Consider the following 23617-nt stretch of genomic DNA (forward strand, 5'->3'; position numbering starts at 1 on the left):
GTGGGGAAAACGAGACCAGGTCTATTTGGTAAAAGTCCCGGGGTGAGGATACCAGGCAGGTTGAAACTCCCTGAGCGCTCAGTGCAAGGCGGACTGCAAGATCAAAATATCAATTCTCTCCCAACCCCGTGTAACAGCCTTCTCAGTTCACTGTCTGTCTTTAATCTCCGATGACGCATAAGTTACCAAGAGAGTATCTGTGGGTTGCGGGGTTTCAGTGTGGTGGGGTTCAAGCTGGTCGTTTTCGGAAAGAGGTTGCCTCTTTGGAGACACAGTGACATTTAAAAGTGTTTGCGAAGCCAAGTTACTAAACTTACGAGAGCGCTTGCGGATTTACAGTCGGCGAAAACAGTCTGGCTGCTCATATACTTGGGTAACACCCTTCCCGTCGCACTGAGCCCTCTGGCATCTAGACCCCCCTCCCCGACTCCGTGGCCACCTTACTCCCCTATGCCCCTCCCCGTCTCCGTCACCGCCACTCACCCCTGCACTCCTCCCCGTCTCCGTGACCACCTTCCTCCCCCTTCATCCCAACCGGTCTCCGTGACCCCCTCCTTCACACACCCCCTCCCCATCTCCGTCACCCACACTCACCCTCACCGTCTCTGTAGGCACCCCGCACCACCTCCCCCCACCCCACACCCGCCCTCACTGGACCCACCAGCCCTATCCATCTCCCTGACTCCCCCTGGGCCCTACTCCGCTCTGTGTCCCTGTAGCTCCGTCCAGCCCCTACATCCCGCACGCCCCTCACTCTCCCTCCACCCCCCCTCTATCCCTCCCCGTTCCGCTCTCTGCTGCCCTCTAGTCCGGAGAGCAGCCCAGTGATCCCCTTCTGCTCCCCCTCCAAACACCCCCTCCCGACGCCCTTCCCGTAACGGGACGGTCAGAACTGTGCACCCGAGGCTCCAAGTGAGGCCGGGCCAGAGGTTTATAAAACTGCTACGCGACTTCCTGGCCCTTGAAATCGGTGCCTTCACTCGGAAAGACAAGCGCGCTTTACCAGTCTGCTAGGCTGAACGCGAATTCGCAATATCTCTGAATTTTTAGAGTGTAGAACCACCCAGAACCACCCCCAACAACGTCTGAAGTCCCGGCCTCAGGCTCGCGAGGAACCTCCTCCTTCCTGTGGATGTTCAAGATCTCGATACGCCACCCCTCCTCTCCCACCCCGCCACTTCCCACCCACTCTGGCACCGTGGCAGACTCGCTCGACCGTCCGCCGCAGAAGTAGGCCCTACGGCCCACGACGCTCCTTCCGACCCCCTTCCCCAGGGGGTTTCCAGCAAAGCACGGGCTCCTCGGATAATGGTCGGGGTCCGTGACAGAAAAGCACATGGTTGGGATCCTCCGCTCTTACCCAACCGCTCCACGTCCATTTGTCAGCCTTAGACAATAAATCATAAGACGTAGGAGATGTATTAACGTATTCGGTCCAGGTGTGTTGCGGCCAAGTGGTTAAGGTGTTCGTCTCGTGATCTGAAGGTCGCCAGTTCGAGCCTCAGCTGCGGCAGCGTGTTTGTGCCCTTCAGCAAGGCACTTCATCACACATGGCTCTAGTGTCTGTGCCAGGAGTGGGGACCCACAGACAGACTTGCAAGCTGCGCCTTGTCAGGCATGAAAATGCCCGACGCAGGCCTCTCATGGTCTGAGTCGACGTTTCCTCCCCGGTCCATCGAGTCTGCCACGCCATTCCAACATGGCTGATTTACTATCCCTCTCAATCCCATTTTCCTGCCTTCTCCACCGCAACATTTGACGCCCTGACTGATCAAGAACCCATCAACCTCTGCTTTAAGTACACCCAATGACTTGGCCTTCACGGCCCGCTATGGCACTGACTTGCACAGATTCATTTCAGAATGGCAGGCGGTGACTAGTGGGGTACCGCAAGGCTCAGTGCTGGGACCCCAGTTGTTTACAATATATATTAATGACTTGGATGAGGGAATTAAATGCAGCATCTCCAAGTTTGCGGATGACACGAAGCTGGGTGGCAGTGTTAGCAGTGCGGAGGATGCTAAGAGGATGCAGGGTGACTTGGATAGGTTGGGTGAGTGGGCAAACTCATGGCAGATGCAATTTAATGTGGATAAATGTGAAGTTATCCACTTTGGTGGCAAAAATAGGAAAACAGATTATTATCTGAATGGTGGCCGATTAGGAAAAGGGGAGGTGCAACGAGACCTGGGTGTCATTATACACCAGTCATTGAAAGTGGGCATGCAGGTACAGCAGGCGGTGAAAAAGGCGAACGGTATGCTGGCATTTATAGCGAGAGGATTCGAGTACAGGAGCAGGGAGGTACTACTGCAGTTGTACAAGGCCTTGGTGAGACCACACCTGGAGTATTGTGTGCAGTTTTGGTCCCCTAATCTGAGGAAAGACATCTTTGCCATAGAGGGAGTACAAAGAAGGTTCACCAGATTGATTCCTGGGATGGCAGGTCTTTCATATGAAGAAAGACTGGATGAACTGGGCTTGTACTCGTTGGAATTTAGAAGATTGAGGGGGGATCTGATTGAAACGTATAAGATCCTAAAGGGATTGGACAGGCTAGATGCGGGAAGATTGTTCCCGATGTTGGGGAGGTCTAGAACGAGGGGTCACAGTTTGAGGATAGAGGGGAAGCCTTTTAGGACCGAGGTTAGGAAAAACTTCTTCACACAGAGAGTGGTGAATCTGTGGAATTCTCTGCCACAGCAAACTGTTGAGGCCAGTTCATTAGCTATGTTTAAAAGGAAGTTAGATATGGCCCTTGTGGCTACAGGGGTCAGGGGGTATGGAGGGAAGGCTGGGTTCTGAGTTGGATGATCAGCCATGATCATAATAAATGGCGGTGCAGGCTCGAAGGGCCGAATGGCCTACTCCTGCACCTATTTTCTATGTTTCTATGTTTCTATATTACCCTTGGTCAGACCCCTCTTGGGCTACCGTGTTCAGTTCTGGTCACCTTCACTGCAGGAGGGATGTGGAAGCTGTAGAGAGAGTGCAGAGGGGATCTACGAGGATGTTGCCTGGATTGGGGAGCATGCCTTATGAGAATAGGTTGAGTGAACTCGGCCTTTTCTCCTTGGAGCGACAGAGGATGAGAGGTGACCTGATAGGGGTGTGTAAGATGGTGAGAGGCATTGAGCGTGTGGATAGTCAGAGGTCTTTTTTCCCAGGTTTGAAATGGCTAACACGAGTGGGCATAGTTTTAAGGCGCTTGGAAGCAGGTACAAGGGGGATGTCAGGGGTAAGTTTTTCACACAGAGAGTGGTGAATGCGTGGAATGGGCTGCCGGCGACGGTGGTAGAGTCGGATACAATGGGGTCCTTTAAGAGAATTTTAGATAGGTACATGGAGCTTAAAAAATAGAGGGCCATGCGGTAGGGAAATTCTAGGCAGTTTCTAGAATAAGGTACATGGTCGGCACAACGTTGTGGGCCGAAGGGCCTGTGATGTGCTGTAGATTTCTATTGGGTCTATGTTCTATGCTCTGTGGCTAAAGAAATGTTTCCTTGTCTCTCTTCTGAAGGGACATAATTCTATTCTGAGTCTGTGATCTTCGGTCATAGAACCCCCCCCCCCCCACACACACACACACACACACTCCCCCGCCCACTATAGGAAGCATCCTCTCCACTACACTTTGTCGAGGCCTTTCAGTATTTGATAGATTTCCCCTCCCACATTCTTCTCAACTAACAAGTACAGGCCCAGAGCAGTCAAACGCTCCTCGTAGGTTTACCCTTCCGTCCCTGGAATCATTTTCGCGAACCCTCTCCAAAGCCATAAGACCATGACCATAACGTATAGGAGCAGCATCAGGCCATTCAGTCCATCGAGTCTGTTCCGCTATTATATCATGACCACTCAACCCCAATCCATATAACCATATATAACCATATAACAAACACAGCATGGAAATAGGCCATCTCGGCCCTTCTAGTCCATGCTGAACTCTTACTCTCACCTAGTCCCACCGACCCGCACTCAGCCCATAACACTCCATTCCTTTCCTGTCCATATATCTGTCCAATTTAACTTTAAACGACAACATCGAACCTGCCTCAACCACTTCTGCTGGAAGCTCATTCCACACAGCTACCACTCTCTGAGTAAAGAAGTTCCCCCTCATGTTACCCCTAAACTTTTGCCCTTTAACGCTCAACTCATGTCCTCTTGTTTGAATCTCCCCCACTCTCAGTGGAAAAAGCTTATCCACGTCAACTCTATCTATCCCCCTCATAATTTTAAATACCTCTATCAAGTCCCCCCTCAACCTTCTATGCTCCAAAGAATGAAGACCCAACTTGTTCAACCTTTCTCTGTAAATTAGGTGATGAAACCCAGGTAACATTCTAGTAAATCTTCTCTGTAATCTCTCTATTTTGTTGACATCTTTCCTATAATTTGGTGACCAGAACTGTACACAATACTCCAAATTTGGCCTCACCAATGCCTTGTACAATTTCAACATTACATCCCAACTACTATACTCAATGTTCTGATTTATAAAGGCCGGCAAACCAAAAGCTTTCTTCACCACCCTATCCACATGAGATTCCAACTTCAGGGAACTATGCACCATTATTCCTAGATCCCTCTGTTCTACTGCATTCTTCAATGCCTTACCATTTACCATGTATGTCCTATTTTGATTAGTCCTACCAAAATGTAGCACCTCATATTTATCAGCATTAAACTCCATCTGCCATCTTTCAGCCCACTCTTCCAACTGGCCCAAATATCTCTGCAAGCTTTGAAAACTTAATTCATTATGCTCAACTCCACCTACCTTAGTATCACCTGCATACTTACTAATCCGCCTCCCTTCTAACCATGTCCTTTGATACCTTGCCCGATCAGGAAAAGATCAACTTCCGCCTTAAGTATTCCCACTGGCTTGGCCTCCATCGCATTCCATAGATTCACTACTCTCTGCCTAAAGAAAAATTCTTTCTTACCTCTGTTCTAAAGAGTGGCCCCTCAGTTTTTAGGCTGTACCCTCTCGTTCTGGATTCCCCCACCACAGGAAACGTCCGCTCCTCATCCACCCTATCCCGTCTTTAGGGTGTATGGGGAGTCAGGGAGGGGAGCACCTCTGGTGGGGGAACGCGTCCTTTTCAAGGGCGGTTAGTCCACCTTTGGTCCCCACCTGGTACTCAGCTCTCACCTGTGGCTCCCCGTAGCTGTTTGCATGCGACAGCGGCCACACCCCGGGCAACGGCTTCGACAAGCCGGCTGAACCAGGTGAGGGTAGCCGACGGGTCTGAAACCCTCGGTGTGATAGGGAGTTGTCTATCCCAGCATGTGAAGACAGACCCCGGCCGATTGAGCGGGCGAGACCAATGGAAGGTCCAACGGTCCAGAAGGCGGTCTCTGCAAGCGTCGTGGAACGCGTAGAGCAGGACAAGACACAGAAGACGTCCTGGTCACCCAATGCGCCCAGTCCCATCTCCAGTCGTCTAGACTCTGTCTTGCCACTGGATCCAGGATCCTTTTGCATCACAACCTGGTACTCCAGCTGCAGTGCTGTCGACAAAAAAGCCTTGCAGAGGGTGGTTAGGGGAGCAGAGAAGGTTATTGGGTTCTCTCTACCTTCTGTCCAAGACCTCTTTCAGAGTCGATGCCTCCAGAAGACACGGTACATCATTAAAGACCCCTCACACCCTCTCCATGAACTGTTTGTTCTTCTGCCATCAGGAGCATCAAAACTAGAATCACAAGGCTACTAAACAGCTTCCTCCCACAGGCAGTCAGACCGCTGAAAAGCTGCTCTACCTGACTCTGCTTTGGACACTTTTAACTTGCGCTGGACACTTACAACTTGATTTGAACTGACACGTGGCTGCTGTGTTTTGCTATTTATTGTTATGTTTATTATTTAGTCTTGCGTTTGTTATGTTATGATTGCACTGCCCCTGAGAAACGCTGTCTCATTCTGCCCTGCAGAGCTGATGTACGGTTAGAATGACAATAGAGTTTTTTTGAATCTTGAATCTTGAATCAGATGGGAATTGGGAAGAGAGAGAGAGGCTGACACTGCGCAACTCTCCCTCACTTAAATCCAAACCACGCGCTAGTCTCGACACCATCATCATGGTGTCGAGGTCCCCATCGACGTTAACGATGGACGAACACATCTAGTCCTTTCAACATTAGGTAAGTTTCAATGAGATACCCCAGCCCCCGCGCATTCTTCTAAATTCCCTTAAGCACAGGCCCAAAGCTGCCAAACGCTCCTCACGTGTTAACCTCCTCCCTTTCCCCGGAATCATCCTCGTGAACCTCGTCTTGACTCTATACATTGACAACAAAGATATGGGGCCCCAAACTGTTGACAGTACAGTCCTCTAAATAAGAAAGCACATACGTTCTTAGGTGTGGAGCCCCAAAAGCTTACACTGCAGGTGCTGTCCGACTATTGGCTTACAAACCCTCGCCGGGGATTCGGCTTTGCTCGCCGATTTAGCCGCCTACCTACCTGCCCTTGAGTCGGGCCAACAGCTGGCTTATGCTGCCTTTCCTGGTGGGACGTCTCACCCCCCCCAACACACAACCTCCCCCCCCCCAAAAGAAAACGTTTCCCTTTCACTTTTGACCTTCGCTCTCCCACTATTCAAATGCCAACACCAGGGAGAAAATAATTTGTCTTGCAAATATCCTTTTAACCTTGCCCCGCAGGCCATCTTCTCAAGCCTCTGCCCTGTAGTACGTGACATCCCCACCCTGGGGAGAAAGACTCTGCTGTCTGTGAGAAAGGTACATTCGGCGGGGGCTGGGGGAGGGGGCTTCAAAGCCCAGAGAGTGTTCAGAGATGCTCTTTTGCACAGCGCTGTTGGAACGTGTGGTTATTTGAATTGCTGTCCCTTTCCTCTCAGCTTGAAGCGGCCTGGCCGTTCTCCTCTGAGCTCTCTCATGAACAAGGCATTTTCGCCCACAGAACTGCCGCTCACTGTACGTTTCCCTCAGCTACCTTTTGCTCACGCCGGTGTCCGCAAACCCTGCTGCGTGTGAGCCACGGAAACCACCCGCCTGGCATCCGCGGTTACTCCGCGGTCAAAGTCACCTAGGTCACGTTCTGATGTTGGGCCTGAGCGACCGGCCGAGCCTCTCGGCCACCGTCTGCCCGCTCCCCTCCCGCTGAGTTGCTGCCGCACCCGACAGCGTGGTCGCGGAGCGTTGGCCCTTTGCTGGTGCGGACGGAGAGTTGGCAGATAGTGCAGAAGGGGTGTGTGTGTCGTGGGGGGGGGGGCATTCACCAGGGTCTTTCCTAGTTCGGCTCGGAGAGGGGATGCAGGTGGTGTTGTCCAGCGCGTTGGGGTGGAACCTGATGGCCGAAGGTAGTGAGTTGCGAGAAACCCCCTGTACATCACTGGTGCTCGGGGTCCTTGCCACTAACTGCCTGGAACAGTGGGGCGTATTGCTGTTATTGTATAGAAAGTTGTGTATTGGACAGAATCCACTGCTCTCCGCTGCACCTTGTGTCCCTGCGCTTTCAAACTGCCAAACTGGAAAACATTGCAAACAGTTTCAACAGTCCGCCTACGCGCAACACAGAACAGAGCAAGAACGGTCTCCTTGGCCCACGTGTTTCTGCGGAACCAATCAAACCAGTCATTAAAGGCCAAACCAGATGAATCTCTTCTGCCTACACAGTCCATTTCCCACAATTCCATGCTGCAAGAAAACATTTGTCAGCCCTTTGAAAGTGCCTGCCTTTCTGCATTAATTACTCACCAAGCGTGGCCTTATCTTTCATCTAAGTCACAATAACAGACAAGCATAGCCTGCCTAAACTCATTACGCACGAACAATTGTGCTTTGTCTCCCCCCACACCGACCACGCCACTTAAACAATCACAGTCCAGGTTCAAAATAAAGTACGTGAAACTCCGGGGGTAATGGTTTCTACAAAAGCTATTTGGAGTCAATGAGATGAGACTGGGAGGTGTGGGCTGTGGAGGTAGCCTGCCCAGTAAAAGGGACGCACGAAATTAGGTTGCTGACAGGGCCTGGTCTTCTCAGGAAAGACCCGTGCCTCCATCGAAACAACCTGCAGAGGACCTGAGAAGAAGAATTGTAGCGATGTATGGAGCTGGAAAAGACTACAAAAGCAATTTTAAAGACCCGAGCGTTCATCAGCCCACAGTAAGAGAAATTGTCTCCGAATGGAGGATGCACAGCACGGTTGCTACTCTCCCTAGGAGTGGGCGTCCTGCAAAGATCACGCCACGATCACGGCGTGCACTGCTGAAGGAGGTGAAAAGAGAACCCGAGGGTAACAGCAAAGGACCTGCAGAAACCTCCAGAACTTGCTAAAAGTCTCTGTTCCTGTGTCCACCATATGAAAAGCACCGAACAAGGATGGTGTTCATGAGAGGGACGGCGCAGAGGAAACGACTGCTCTCCGGTGAAAAAAAAAATATCGCTGTATGTCTGAAATTGGCAAAGGACAGCCTGGATGTTCTGGAGCGCTTCTGGGACAATGTCCTGTTGACAGATGAGAAGAAAGTTGAACATTTCGGTAGAAGTACACATTGCTCTGTTTGGGGGTGGGGGTGGGGGGAAGAGCACGGCGAACCAACACCAAAACCTCAAAGCATGGTGGAAGGAGCGTCGTGGTTTGGGGCTTTGCTGCCTCGGAGGCCCGGGCAAATTGCAACCGTTGCGGGAGCAACGCATCGAGACATTTTTCAGGAGGAAGTCAGGGCAGCGGTCCGTCTGCTGGAGCTGAATAGAATTCGGATGATGCAGCAAGGCAATGATCCGGAAGACAAGATTAAATCAACAACAGCACGGTTCAAGAAGAAGGAAGTTCATGTTTTGGAACGGCCAAGGCAGAGTCGAGACTGTAACTCCACTGAGCTGCTGTGGCGTGACCCGATGCAAGAAATATTGATGAACTGACGCAGTCCTCGGTGGAGCTTACTGGCGCTCAAGGAGGTGCTGCGTATTAGCAAATACAAGGGCTCACCTACTTCTTCCGACACTCACAACACGCTGGGGGAACCCAGCAGGTCGGGCAGCATCCGTGGAAGCGATAAGTCAACGTTTCGGGCCGGAACCCTTCGTCAGGACTGAAGAAGGAAGGAGCAGAGGCCCTATATATATAAAAAAAAAGTTGGGAGTGGGAGAGGGGGAGGAGAAGGCTGGTAGGTTCCAGGTAAAAAACCAACCCGTACCGCTCGGTTTTACCTCCTCCCCAAGAACTACAAGCCTGACTATGGGTCTACCGGGACAGTCAGGCTTGTGGATCTTGGAGAGGAGGTAAAACCGAGCTGTACAGGGTGGTTTTTCACCTGAAACCTACCAGCCTTCTCCTTCCCACCTTCCCCCCACCTTCGACCTGCCGAGTTCCTCCAGCGTGTTGTGAGTGTTGCTCTGACCCCAGCATCCGCAAAGTATTTTCTGTTTACCTACTTCTTCCAGCCTGGACGGTGAATGATTGAACATTGTGTTCAATAAAGTCATGAGAAGTGCAATTGTTTGTGTGTTGTCAGCTTAGGCAGACTGTGACGTAGATGGAAGATTAGACCGCATTTAATGAGTAATTCATGCAGGAAACCGAGACCAGGTAACTGTAAATTGATTCCTTCTGCCTGCGCAATGTTTATATCCTTAAATTCCCTGCATATCCATGTATCTTTCTGACAGCCTCTGAAACACCCCTTTCGCGTCTGCCCCCATCGCCACCCCCGGTACCACATTCTAGGCATCCATCACTCTCTGTGTGAAAAAAAACAGCTTGACCCGCACCCAGCCCCTTTCAACTTTGCCCCCTCGCCTTAAACCACTGCCCTCTGGTATTTGAAATTTCTGCCCTGAGAATGAAACGCGCCAGCTGCCTACTCCGTCCAATGGGGCTGCGAGGGATAACGAATCGGGTCAAATGGACGGGGGGGGGGGTGGGGGGAGACCCGATGGGCTGAATGGCCTAATTCTGCCCCTAACGTATGGTCTACGCTTCCTGTGTGATCTTCTATCCTCAGCCTCCAGCCGCTCCGGAGAGAGCAATCGAGGTATGTCCGACCTCTGCTCGCAGCTCACGCCCTCTCACCCGGGCAGCCGCCTGCTGAACCACTTCTGTACCCTCTCCACGCCCTGCCTGGAAAGGAGCGATCGGATGTGGCCCTCCCTCGTCCCGGGGTCCATCACGGATACTACATCCTAGCTGTCTACGTGACGCACGGGCCAGGGCAGGACGGTATGGCGAGCGGGCCGTTGCCCATAGCAACAGCCTCCCACTCTCCGCACGGCCGTTGGACCCAAAAGCAACGGCAGGGACCGATAGAGTTTAGCAGGAGGAGATTGCCAACCAGCGTTGAATTCAGCGTGGGACAGCCTTCAGGAGTCCAGCCCTGGATTTTGCCTCGAGGCCGTCCCCATAAGTGGTACGGCCGCACTACGTCGGAGATTTGAGATTCGTTTTCCTTCTCCGAGGAGGGCTGCCAGCCGCGGATGAGACATCTGCCGAATTAGGCGGGGGCGGGGGCTTCAGAACCGCAGACAAAACTCCTAATGACCAGTATACTGTCGCTTTTCTACTGCTGTTGCGTTTTCTCTGAAACATTGTCATCAGCGCCCCGAACGAGGAATGCAAGTGCGTCTTGTCTTCTTCTTCTTCTTCACCTTCTTCTTCTTCTTCTTCTTCTTCTTCTTCTTCTTCTTCTTCTTCTTCTTCTTCTTCTTCTTCTTCCTCCTCCTCATTATCATCTTCTTCTTCTTCTCCTTCTTCTTCTTCGTTATCATCTTCTTCTTCGTCGTCGTCTTCTTCTTCCTCGTCTTCTCCTTCTTCTTCTTCTCCTTCTTCTTCTTCTTCATTATCATCTTCTTCTTCTTCTTCGTCTTCCTCTTCTTCCTCGTCTTCTTCTTCTTCTTCTTCTTCTTCTTCTTCTTGTTCTTCTTCTTCTTCTTCTTCTTCTTCTTCCTCGTTATCATCTTCTTCATCTTCTTCTTCCTCGTCTTCTTCTTCTTCTTCTCCTTCTTCTTCTTCTTCATTATCATCTTCTTCTTCTTCGTCTTCTTCTTCTTCCTCGTCTTCTTCTTCTTCTTCTTCTTCTTCTCCTTCTTCTTCTTCTTCATTATCTTCCTCTTCTTCTTCTTCTTCGTCTTCTTCTTCCTCGTCTTCTTCTTCTTCTTCTTCTTCGTCTTCTTCTTCTTCGTCTTCTTCTTCTTCTTGTTCATTATCATCATCTTCTTCTTCTTCTTCTTTGTCTTCTTCTTCTTCCTCGTCTTCTCCTTCTTCGTCTTCCTCTTCTTCTTCCTCGTCTTCTTCTTCTTCTTCTTCTTCTTCTTCTTCTACTTCATTATCATCATCTTCTTCTTCTCCTTCTTCTTCGTCTTCTTCTTCTTCTTCTTTTTCTTCTTCTTCTTCCTCTTCTTCTTCCTCTTCTTCTTCCCTTCTTCCTCTTCTTCTTCTTCTTCTTCTTCTTCTTCTTCTTCTTCTTCTTCTTCTTCTTCTTCTTCCAGTCGTCATATCTGCAGTGTGCGGCCATTTTCAGAACTGGTCACCGACTTCAGGAGGCGAGATGGTGCACGGTCTCCGATCTGTATCTGAGGTTGGGAGCATCAGGTTCCCCGGAGTGAACCTCGCCGTTCCCAGCATCCTTTGCTCCGGCCTAATTGGCGAACTCGCTCTCCGCTCCACGTTGACAAATTCAGTGCTGTGCGCAGAGGCCTCGAGCACCCTGTAGGTCTGACTGAGTTCGGTACACCTCTATAAAGTCACCTCTGCGCTCCAAGGAATAAAGTCCCAACCTGCCCGATCTCTCTCCCGCAACTCAGTCCTTCGAGCCCGGGCAGCGTCCTCGTGGGTCTGCCTGCTGCCCTATTTCCAGCTCGCCGGCACCTTTCTCCACAGCAGGGCGGCCGAAACGGAACACGAGATGCTTCAAGTGCGGCCTCGCCGACGTCCTGGGCAACTGCAGCCCCGTCTCCTCTGGCTTCCGGTTGCTGCAGTGTCAATGCCCCCACGTAAGAGTCGTATCACGTACGACTTCAGCCGAACTCGCTCACTCCGATCCTGACGTCGTTGTGAGCCCGTATCCCCTCCAGACCGGAGGAACTTCTCTGGCCCGAGCGTGGCGAGTCCGTGGATTTCGTTTGGCACACGCGGCCGTGGAGGCCAGCTGACTGGGAGGTTGATAGGTTCTTGACTGCGTGTGAGGTGACGGGGAGAAGACAGGAGACTGGGGTTGAGGGAGATAATGATCGGCCATGATGAAATGGCGGGGAGGACCGGAAGGCCTAATTCTACTCCTATGCTGTGTGGTCTTATCTAGTCCTGGCCCAACCATGTAGACGTCGCGCCCAAGAAACTTCATAGGTTCTTCTACTTCCTTCGAAAGAATACAGGATATTCTGTGGTAGATGGAAATCCAGAGCAGCACAGACAAAATGCGGGAAGAACTCAGCAGTTCAGGAAGCGTCCACTGGGAAGGAATGAAGAGTCAACTCGCCGGGCCGAGGCCTTTCATCAAGAGCCTTCCTCGCGATGAAGGGCCTCGGCATTTTACTCTTCTCCGTCGAAATCTGGCGTGTTTCATTCGACCCACACCAGCTTTCACCCGCGCGGAACGACAAGCATCTAATCCGGGTGCATCACATCTTGCAACCGCAAAAGAAAAACACAGAAACAATCACAGAGAGTTGCGGAGGTCAGGGAAACCGAACTCTTCTCTATGTTTTCATTTCTCCCCTCTTCGGCCATAACCAAGGACCCCTCCCGCCCGGGACATTCTCTCCTCTTGCCTCTGCCGTCGGCAGAAGATACAAAAGCCACCGGGCTCAGGGTGGCTCCTACTCGGCTGCTATAAACTGCCGAACGGCCGCCCTAGGGCGATAAGATGGGCTCTTGGCCTCGCAATCTACCCCGTCCTGGCCCTTGCGCCTTACTGCATCTGCCTGCACTTCGCTTGCCCTGTACCCATCATACTTTATTCTGCACTCTGCTGTTGCTTTGGCTTTCACTGCCCCGACGCACGGCGCTGACGTGTTGACGTCACTCAGACCATCGGAATCAGGTTGGATGTCACTGGCAGGTGTCGTGAAAGGTGTTGCTTTGCGGCAGCAGTACACATAATAGCTTTCACAACTACCGCAAATCGCAATAAGAAATATATGTTAAAGCGTAATTTAAGTAAGTAGTACGAATAAAAATTAGTGAGGAAGAATTCCATGGGTTCAATGCCCGTTCGGAAATCTGATGGCAGAGGGGACAATAATGTTCCTGTAATATTGACCTTGTACCGACACCAGGCAAAGCAAAATTTTTCACTGTACCCCAACACAGGCGTGATATTAATAAACCAATTTTCCCAAATTTCTCTCCCCCCCCCACAAAAAAAAGCCATTTTTTGTGGGACATTTGCTGGGGATTTCCCGCAGATCTGTAAGTGAATTCTGGAGTTGTTTTTAACCTCGGCACATGACCTTTACGAAGAGAGGTTGGGCAGGTTGGGACTTTGGTCCTTGGAATCGGGGGGGGGGGCGGAATGGGGAAGGTGTGACCTTACAGGAAAGGTATGTTGCATCCGGATTTCTCCGGTTACCGGACGATTTCCCTCCACGCCTCTCTGACGTAGTGGGGAACCGCGTACGAGGCGAGTTACAGCGGGGGTTTGCCATTGCCTTCTGCCGGGTGAGTTTCCACAGAGATCACCAGCACGGATGGAAAGCGCGCCGGGGGGTCGGCTGGATTCGAACTCTGGACCTTCCGTCCCGAAGTCCGGCACTGATGCCACTACGCCACCAACCACGAAGGACACAGATGGGGTGAATGCACACTGTCCTTCCCCCTCCCCACCCTATCCTAGGGTTAGGGAATGAAGAATTAGAGGGCACAGGAATAAGGGGAGATGGGGAGAGATTGAACAGAGGCAGCGTCGGACGGTGTACAGAAGGCATTGGGTACGCCGGCCTTCATCAGACAGGGCACTGAGTACAGGGGGCGGGATTTTCCGCTGAGGCTGTACGAGACGTTGGCGAGGCCGTCGCAGGACTTCGGCGCTCGGTTCTGGTCAACCTGCCGTAGGCAAGGTACCACTGAGCTGGAAAGAGCGCAGAGAGAGATTTACGATGAGACGAGGGACTGAGGTATGGGCGTGGGAGGGAGGGAGGGTGAGAGAGAGAAAGAGAGAGAGAGAGAGAGAGAGAGAGAGATTGGGCAAGTTATGGACTTTATTCCTTGAAGCTTAAGGTTGGCTTTGTAGGGATGTATAAAACCGCGAGGGACATAGATAGGGTGAATGAGCGCAGTCTTCTTCCGCAGGTTAGGAAAACAAGAACTGGGGGAGGGGGGCACGGGTGAGAGGGCGAGAAGTGAAGAGAATGGACGGGAAGATTTCAATAACGTGGAACATTTGCAATGCTGTTACCCGGGTTCGAGGACGGCGCTTTGGAAGCGGTTGAATAGGGCAAGACTTCATTTCCCAGTGCGTAGGAGAACGAAAGGAAATTTGATGGAAGTGTAGAAAATTATGATTTCAAGCAGCCCTCCCCTTTCCCAAGACCTGGTATATCTCAAGCTCCCCCCTCCCCCACACACCCACCCACCCTCAGTCCCAGCAACACCCTTCTACTGTTAGGACTCTACATGCCCCCGGAACAGCGGGATCTGGGAATTCAAATCCATGATTCCTTGAAAGTGACGTCACAGGTAGATGCGGGCAGCCCAGCGCATCTGTAGATGCGAACTTCCCTCTATTCAGGACATTTACAATGACAGGTGTGTAAAAAGGGCCCGAAGGATCACTGTGGACCCGAGTCACCCCAACCACAAACTGTTCCAGCTGCTACCATCCGGGTAACGGTACCGCAGCATAAAACCAACAGGCTCCGGGACAGCTTCTTCCACCAGGCCATCAGACCGATTAACTCAATCTGACACAACTGTACTTCTATGCTATATTGACTGTCCTGTTGTGCATACTATTCATAATAAATTATTATAAATTGCACATTGCGCATTTAGACGAAGACGTCACGTAAAGGTGTTCAGTCCTCCTGTATATGAAGGGTGTAACTAATAAAGTCCATTCAATGGGGTCGCAAAGAGAGCTTTTGACACATCGACCTTCCTAAATCGCAGTAATGAGTACAGGAGTAGGGATGTTATGTTGAGGTTGTCTAAGGCGATGGCGAGGCCTATTTTTGGAGTATACTGCTCAGCTCTGGTCACCAACCCACGCGAAAGAGGTCAATAAAAATTCAAAGAGTGGGGAGGAAACTGACAAGGAAGTTGCCGGGACTTGAGGACCTGGGTCATGTGGAAAGGTCGAACAGGTGAGAACTTTGCTCCCTGGGACGCAGGGGAGTGAGGGGGGGGTGGGGGTGATGCGATAGAGGCGCACAAGATTACGAGGGGCAGACGTAGGCCGAGTGAGTGCCAGCAGTGCGGGTGGGTGAGACTAGAACTAGAGGCCAAGAGTTAAGGCTGAAAGGTGAAAAGCTTAAGGGGAACAAGAGTGTGGGGGTGGGGGTGTGAATCTTTTTCACAGAGGGCGGTGAGAGTCCGGAACGAGGATGTGGTGGATTTGGGTCAGATTGCAAAATTAATGAGAAGATTGGATAGGGGCACGGGCGGGAGGGGTATGGGGTGGCGGGGAGCCTATGATCCGCGTGCGGGTCGCTGGGACTAGGCAGAATAACAGATTGGCAAGGACTAGATGGGCCGAAAGGCTCCCCCCCCCCCCCCCCGTGCTTTGGGTCTCTGTATGGACCATGTGCGGGAGGTCGGGATTAACTCAGTTAGGCGTCGAACCCCCGATTTTAAACGAGGTACAAAACCAAACAACAGGAATTCTGCAGATGCTGGAAATTCAAGCAACGCACATCAAAGTTGCTGGTGAACGCAGCAGGCCAGGCAGCATCTCCAGGAAGAGGTGCAGTCGACGTTTCAGGCCGAGACCCTTCATCAGGACCACTTCACCGTCTCGGAGCGCGTAATCAAGACCCAAGAGGCAGTTGAAAGTCTTGCTCCATTTGCCTGCATCTATCATCGGAAGGTGCGCTGAGGTGGGCCGTTGGTGTCCAATCGCATCAACGAGTCCCGCCTGCCGCGCTTCCGGCACCCAGTATAGCAGCCCCGCAGGTCGCTAACCATAACCCGTACGCCTTTCAAATCTGGGGGTGGGGGGAGGGTGGAAACCCTCGCGGACACAGGGAGGACGTACGAACACCTTTGCGGGCAGCGGCAGGAATTGAATCCCGAGTTTACAGCTGGCGCCGCGGTAGCCTGAGGCTAACCGTGCCGCCCCTAACTTTCTCTCCCCCCCCCCCACCAAGCCTTAAATATTTGCCCTCTCCACCCCTCCCCCCGCTCCTCATCTGCCCCCCTTTCAGGAACCCGTCGGCGTGGATGGCAGCGTACAAAGCATTGAACATAGAACCCAGAACGTAGAAAAGTACAGCACAGGCCGTTCGGCCCACAGGATTGTGCCGGACCGGTTACAATCAGTCGTCAAATGACGAACGAATCTCCTCTACAACCCGCCTATACGACAAAATGTGCATCTCACCCCAACCGTGGGGCTTTTTACTCTCCTCCCAGCCGGTAGGCGCTACAGGAGCCTCCGCTCCCGCACCAGCAGGCACAGGAAGAGCTTCTTCCCTGAGGCTGTGACCCTGCTGAACCTCACATCACAGCGCTAAGCAGTATTGCACCCGAATTGTACTGTCTCAATACTTTTATATTTGTGTGCTGTAGCACTTACTTCTAACTCGCAGTTATTTTGTTAATAACACTGTTCTTTGCATTTCTGGTCAGATGCTAACTGCATTTCATTGGCTCTGTATCTGTACTCGGCACAGTGACAATAACGTTGAATCTCATCTAATCTAATAACCCTCCATTCCCCACGTATCCACGAGCCTGCCCAGGACACTTGTAAATACCTCTGTCACACCTGCCCTCCAGCACCGGTGCGGCCACCGATCTCAGGGTCTGTCCCCGCACATCGTGCTTTCGGCTCCCCCCTCCCCCGACCTCTCACCGCCCTCTGGTTTTAGAGATTTCTACCGTCTATCTGCTCTGTCCACGTCTCCCACCATCTTATAAACCTCAATCAGGTCCCACCCACACCCCGCACCCCGCTCAGTCTCCGCCACTCCGGAGAAATCAACCTGGGATGGTCCGACCTCTCCTTATCTCTCACACAACACCCCCCCCCCGCCACTCCAGGCAGCATCCCGGTGACCCCCTTTTTGCGCCCTCTCCGAAGCCCCCCCCCCCACCTCACGCCCTCTCTGTCAAAGCGCACAAAATGCTGGAGACACACAGCAAGCCGGGCAGCATCTATCGGGGAAAAATAAATTACAGTCGACGTTTTGGGCCGAGACCCTTCGGCAGGACACTCCTCTCTTTCTCCTTCTCTCTCTCCCACCCCTCCCCCTCCTCTCTCTCTCTCGAAGCGTCTCGACCCCGAAACGTCGACTGTACCTCCCCCTCCACCCCACCCCGATAGATGCTGCCTGGCCCGCTGAGTTCCTCCAGCATTTTGTGTGTGTTGCTCGGATTTCCAGCATCCGCCGGTTTTCTCTTGGTTTGTGACAGTCTCCCTGTAACGGGGAGAGCAGAACTACACTATACACAGTGCCGCCTGGTTTTGTAAACTTAGAAGCATAACTTCCCAGCGCTTCAACTTAATGCCCTCCCACCAGCCCCCCCCCCACCGATTAATAAGGCCATCTTCGCTGCTCCGTGAACCCCTACCGACCCCAAAATCCCCCTCTGTTAAGTGAACGCTGTTCTAAGTTCCTGCCGTTAAATGCGTTCTGTCACTTTACAGAAGCAGGCGGTGAAGAAGGTTTTCAAAAGTTACCGTGGGCTCGCCGAAGCCGAAGACACAGGGGCAGAATTCGGCCAGTTGGCCCCTCAAGTCTTCTCCTCCATGCGGTCATGGCTGAATTCGTTGCCCCTCTCGTCCCCAGTTACCCTGCCTTCTCCCCATAACCTTTGATGCTCCAACGAGACAAGAACTTGTGGACCGCCGCTTTAGATATACCCAATGACCGGGTCCCCCGTCGCTGGCGGTCGCCACTTTTCACCCCTGCCTCCTCAGCATAAGACTATAAGACATAGGAGCAGAATTAGGCTATTCGGCCCCTCGAGGATATTCTGTCATTCCACCATGACAGATTTATTTTCTTTCTCAATCTCACTCTTCTGTCTTCACCTCCTCCCCCCACCCCCCCCACAACCCTTGACGCCCTTAGTAATCACGATTCTATCACCCTCCGCTTTAAATATACCCCAGAGCAGTCCGCGGCAATGAATTCCACAGATTCACCACTCTCTGGCAGACGAAACCCCTCCTAACCTCTGCTCTAATGGGAGGGTCCTTGTCTCCTGAGGCTGTGCCCTCTGATCCTAGGGTGCCCCAATATCCGAGACATTCTCTCCACATCCACTCTGTCAAGGCCAGGCGTCCCTCAGATCATTTTTTTTTTAAATGCCGTGAACCTATACCGTTAAACAAGGGATCCAGGCTGGTAATCCCTGACTAGGCCTTTGCTGGCTCTCAATGGTAAAAGGGCCGACGAACGGCAAATGAAGTTTAATTCCGATAATTGTGAGGTGTTGCTTTTTTTTTTGAGTCGACCTGAGGTAGGGTGAAGGGTGGGGGCCCCGGGGAGTGTTGCAGGACGAGAGTAAATAAGTGCCTGCTTTTCCGAACGTGAACTCACGATTCGACAGGGTCGTGGAGGGGACATTAGACACACTAGCCTGCGTCAGCCGGGGCGATAGGTAGAAAAATAATTGTTAATGTATTCCGCCGTCCTGCCGCCAAATGACCTCACGTTTCGCGGCATGTATCAGCGATAATGGCCCTGATTCTGATTCTGATCGCGCAGGGCCTTCATCAGCCCGGCCTCTGAGCACAGGAGTCGGGAGTGGCACAGGATGCCGGCGAGGCCGCGCACTTGGAGCTTCGCGCCTTCGAGCTGGGAGAGAGCGCAGAAGGAGATTTGCGAGGGGGCTGCTGCCGCGCTCGAGGGGCCGGCGATGTTATGGAGAGAGGGGGAGAGAAAGAGAGAGAGAGAGAGAGAGAGGGAGGGAGGGAGAGATGCTGGGCCGGTTGGGACTTTGTTCCCAGAGGCGTAGCTTGGAGTGACCTAACAGAAGGTGAATAACAGCGGGGTGATGGGTGGGGGCAAAGATAGGACGAATGTGCAGAGTCTTCACCCCCCCCCCCCATCCCACCAGGGTTGGCCAATCAAGCTCAATGCGCAGCGGGAAAGAGAATCAGCCGGCACCCGAGGGGCTTTAGTAGGGACCGAGGGTGGTCCGTAAATAGACAGAGCTGCCAGAGATCCAGTGTATTAACAACGTTTAAAAGGCCACTGGAGAGGTACACGGTTTAGAGCGAGCTGGGCCCAGTGCGGGCACCTGGGGCCACCTCAGATGGGAGCCTTGCCCGGCACCGACCAGCCGGTCCGATGTACCCCCTTCCACGCAGTGGGACTCTGCGACTTCCAGACACTCGTCTGAAGCATCAGAAATCCCCACCACCCACTTTCTCCACCATCCGAAACGGGCTGCTCTGTGTTTTTCAACTGCGAATCACGCCACCGTCGCCGCACTCCCCCCACGCCCCCCCCCAACTTTCCCTCTACCCCAGTCCTTCGTCACGCCACAGAGCGTCTCAATTCCCCACACATTCTACCGTCCGGAATTACCCACGGCACCTTCCACCTTGCCCCCTGCCCCCGCTCCTAAAAATCCAGGCTGCTCCGAAGTTCTCCCGAGAACGGCAAGGCCCAACGGTATAGACATATCTCCACCGCATCCCCCCCCCCCCCACACACACAAGCAAATGCACAGCCCCTAAGCTCCCAGTGCTTTTACGCCCAGAGGGGAAAAAACTCGTGCTGCGTGATGTTACCTGAGAGGACTGCGGTGGTCAGCAGGGTGAGGACGAAGTCCACGAGGCGTCCGCTCAGCTGCATCGGTGGGGCGGGGGCGGAGAGAGGTGGAAGGGTGGGGGGAGAGAACAAGAGGGGAGAGAGGGTGTGTGGGGAAAGAGGGAGAGAGCAGAGGGGAACGAAGAGAGAGAGAGAGGGCGGAAGTGGTGGGGCCGGCGTTCGAGAGAGGGCTGGGAGGGGGTGGGAAGTTAGATGCGAAGTGGAGCGGAGAGAGTGGGAGGGAAGGGTGGGAGAAGGGAGGGGGGAGAGAGAGCGCGAGGTGCGGGGGAGGTGTTCGAGAGGAGAAAGGGGCGAGGCAGGAGGGGTGGGGCGGGGACGTGAGAGTGAGAGGAGAGCAGTGAGGCAGAGGAAGGAGGAAAAAGTGGGAGAGAGAGAATGGGGAGAGTGATAGTGGGGGGGGAGAGAAAGAAGACGTGACGGAGGGATGGACGGTCTGAGAAGGAAAGATAGAGAGGGAAAGGGAAGGGCGAGGGTGAATGAGAAGCTGACGGGAAAGGAGAAGTGTCACCGGCTATGGGTGGGGATCCTGTGGTGGGAGAAAGAGAGAGAGAGAGGGGGGGAGAGGGGTTTCCCACTGTAGTGCGCTGAGGCACGGAGACGGCTCAGTTACGGTCCTGTTTGCGTAGTTCCTGGTGTCTCCGCTCGTCTGTCGTGTGTGTGCCTGTTATGTGCGTGAGGCAGCGAGAGAGAGAGAGAGAGAGAGAGAGAAAACGCCGGGGGGAGTCACCCTTGTCGGCAACTTCCTCCGAGGACTGATCAGCCCTCTCAGCGAGATCCCTCCCAGGCACTACCTCAAGGAGTGGGGGGGCAAGATTCGGGATGAGGGGGGATTGCGATCTCAGTGAGGCTGGCGTGGACGTGGGGAGAGGGGGCGCGGAGGGGGTGTGGGTGGGGAAGGAGGGGGCACTGCGCTCCGTGGCGCGGTCGGATAGACGCCAGCCAGCACCCGCCACGGCGACGCACGTCAAGGGTTCGCGAACACGGGAAAGATGGCCTCTGCTGCCATCTGGTGGACGTCGATTGCGTTACAGTCCGGCCCGGAAACGGTGTCGTGCCCGGCGATGAAACGGCTCACTAAACTCATCCCTCCTGTCTACATAACGTCGACATCCCGACGTTCCCTGCCCAACAGCCCGTGTCGCATCTTCCTTCCCCTCCGCCCCTGGTGGAATATTCCCTGCACCCGTCACTCTCCGTGTGTAAATAAATATTGCCCGGCACCTCTATTTTGACACTTTCCCCTCCTTTCATCAATGGTGTCACGGTAACCCCTCTAGCAATGGACATTTCCACGCAAGGGATAAGGAATACTGGCCGTGCCTTTCATGATTTCATAACCGTGTATCCATCATGTCTCCACTGAACCTCCAGCGCTCCAGGGGAAATGACCCAACTTCGTCCGACCTCTGGTATGGCTCATCATGGACGCTCGCCCGGGCAGCTTCCTGGCGCGCCTCTGTTCACCCTCGCCAAAGCGCGCATCACCCTCCTGCAGCGGGGCGACCAGACCTGGGTGCAAATACTCCAGATATGGCCTAGCCAGCCGCCACATAGCTTCCCGACTCTTGGACGCGGCGCCTGGGCTAATGGCGCCTTCCTTGCTGCCCTGTGGTCCTGCGTGGCTGATTTCGGGGAGCGGGTGGATTATGGAGGCTGGCGGAGAGATGCAAGGCTCTCCTTCCCTCCACAAGTGGGTGACCTATGGGCAAGGTGCGGCAAACCCCTAACCCCCGCCCCGCCCGGTCGAGGTCACGTGAAGCCGCGGGGGGCAGGTGGTTTGAGCGGCCAGTGGCATCTCACAAGCCCTGGTTATGCGACCCCGGGCGCCAGGCCGAGGATCTCTGAAGAGTATTTTCAATGGCTGGGGTCGCCCGCCTTGCAAGGACACCGCCCGTGGCAAACCACTTCATCAGGAAAAAAAAATTGCAAAGAACAACCCTGGTCATGAAGGTCCCCCTACAGTCCTGGCGAAGGGTTCCGGCCCGAAACGTCGACCGATCTTTTCCACGGATGCTGCCCGACCTGCTGAGTTCCTGCAGCGTGTTGTGAGTGGCCATGAAGGGACCGTGATCGTCCACGTCACACGTTATGACGCATGATGATGATGTCACACGACATGGCACGCAATGGCCGAACGAACGAATGGACCTGGACACTGAGATCCTGCCATTAACTGTGACCCGTCCCTTTGCATTTGACCTCCCTTCTCATTGAGCCTGCAATCCTCCTGTCGTTTGTTCCCCTGCCCCCCACCAGCGTTCTCATCCAGTGATGGATTTGGCCGAGCTTACGGCCTTCTGCAGGCACCTGTGTCCCTGCGCACTGGAGCCTCCGGTGATGCAGCCGGTCGGAATGTTCTCCGGGGTACACCTGTAGAAACCTTCGAGAGTCTCGGGTGGCAAACCACGAGTGAGGTAGAGTCCCTGCAGCGCCCCCTTGTCCAGGGCGCCGCTGAGTTCAAGTTCGAGCTTGATTGCCATTCAACCAGGTATTCCGCTAAACGAAACAGTGTCCCTCGGGACCAAGGTGCAAAACGCAGAGCATATAGTTAGATAGATTATAAGGACACTCAGTCCTCTTTTATTGTCATTTAGAAATGCATGCATTAAAAGTGATACAATGTTCCTGCAGTATGATATCACAGAAACACGAGACAGACCAAGACTGAAACTGACAAAAACCACATAATTATAACATATCGTTCCAACGGTGCAAAGCAATACCGTAATTTGATAAAGAGCAGACCATGGGCACGGTAAAAATAAAAGTCTCAAAGTCCCGATATCTCCATCATCTCACACAGACGGTAGAAGGAAGAAAAACTCTCCCTGCCATGGACCTCCAGCGCCGCAAACTTGCCGATGCAGCACCCTGGAAGCACCCGACCGCAGCCGACTTTGAGTCCGTCCGAAAACCTCGAGACTCCGACCAGCCCTCCGCCACCGAGCACCTACCACCATCTCCACCGAGCGCTTCGTCCCCGGCCCCGGCCGCCAAGCAACAGGCAAGGCCGGGGATTCGGGGCCTTCCCCTCCGGAGATTCTGGATCGCACAGTAACCGCGGCAGCGAAACAGGCATTTCAGAAGTTTCACCAGGTGTTCCTCCGTTCCCTCACGTCCGTCTCCATCAAATCCGGATTGTGCACGGTATCCTACTTAAGAAGTAACAGATATTCGTTCCGGAGTGGCCGCTGCGCGCTGCGGCGTGCTGCCATCGCCTCTTCTTTACAGAGTTATACACAGCAGGCAGCACACATAGTCACGATTCCACACGCGCTGACAAAATAATATTAGCATGAGCCCCCGACTGGCGCGGCCTGAAGGTTGACGGTGCCCTGGAGCCCACCAGAGCACCAGAGACTGACCACACCTGCCCACAAGATGGGTGAAGGACCGCCCAGGGAAGGCCAGTCAGCGACGTCACTGACAGGTAGGGAGACGGGTTCATTCGAGCTTTGATTTAATTATGTCTGAGACTGGATGTCATTAGCGTCCGCAATTACAAATCATTCGTGAAGCGGAAGAACTGCTGTCTGCTTCACACTCCTGCTCTTCTGGATGATGAAGCACACGACCACGAGATATTCCACGGGCTGACCGTGGAGCCGGTTGCCCAAGCAGGCAGAAGTTACCCGCAGAGCAGAAGTTGGGCAGCACCAGGTGAGCGACGGCGCAGGGCAGGGCCCGAAACGTCGACTGTCCC

The 23617-nt window shown here is 53.3% G+C and overlaps 1 protein-coding gene across 2 annotated transcripts in view; it reads right to left on the reverse strand.

Moving 5' to 3' along the window:
• The window catches only part of LOC134339957 (deleted in malignant brain tumors 1 protein-like), a 113197-nt gene extending 92737 nt beyond the window's left edge, over positions 1–20460 (reverse strand). Inside the window, exon 1 of one of the 2 annotated variants that reach the window (XM_063036762.1) lies at positions 19875–20460. In XM_063036762.1, the coding sequence (XP_062892832.1) occupies positions 19875–19938 (64 nt within the window). In that variant the 5' untranslated portion in view covers positions 19939–20460. Of the gene's footprint in view, positions 1–17810; positions 18017–19874 lie in introns of those variants that run through there. The other variant, XM_063036761.1, reaches the window with a different exon arrangement.
• Positions 20461–23617: the final 3157 nt, after the last annotated feature.

This window comes from Mobula hypostoma, chromosome 31 (assembly GCF_963921235.1).
Source record: "Mobula hypostoma chromosome 31, sMobHyp1.1, whole genome shotgun sequence".
Lineage (NCBI taxonomy): Eukaryota > Metazoa > Chordata > Chondrichthyes > Myliobatiformes > Myliobatidae > Mobula > Mobula hypostoma.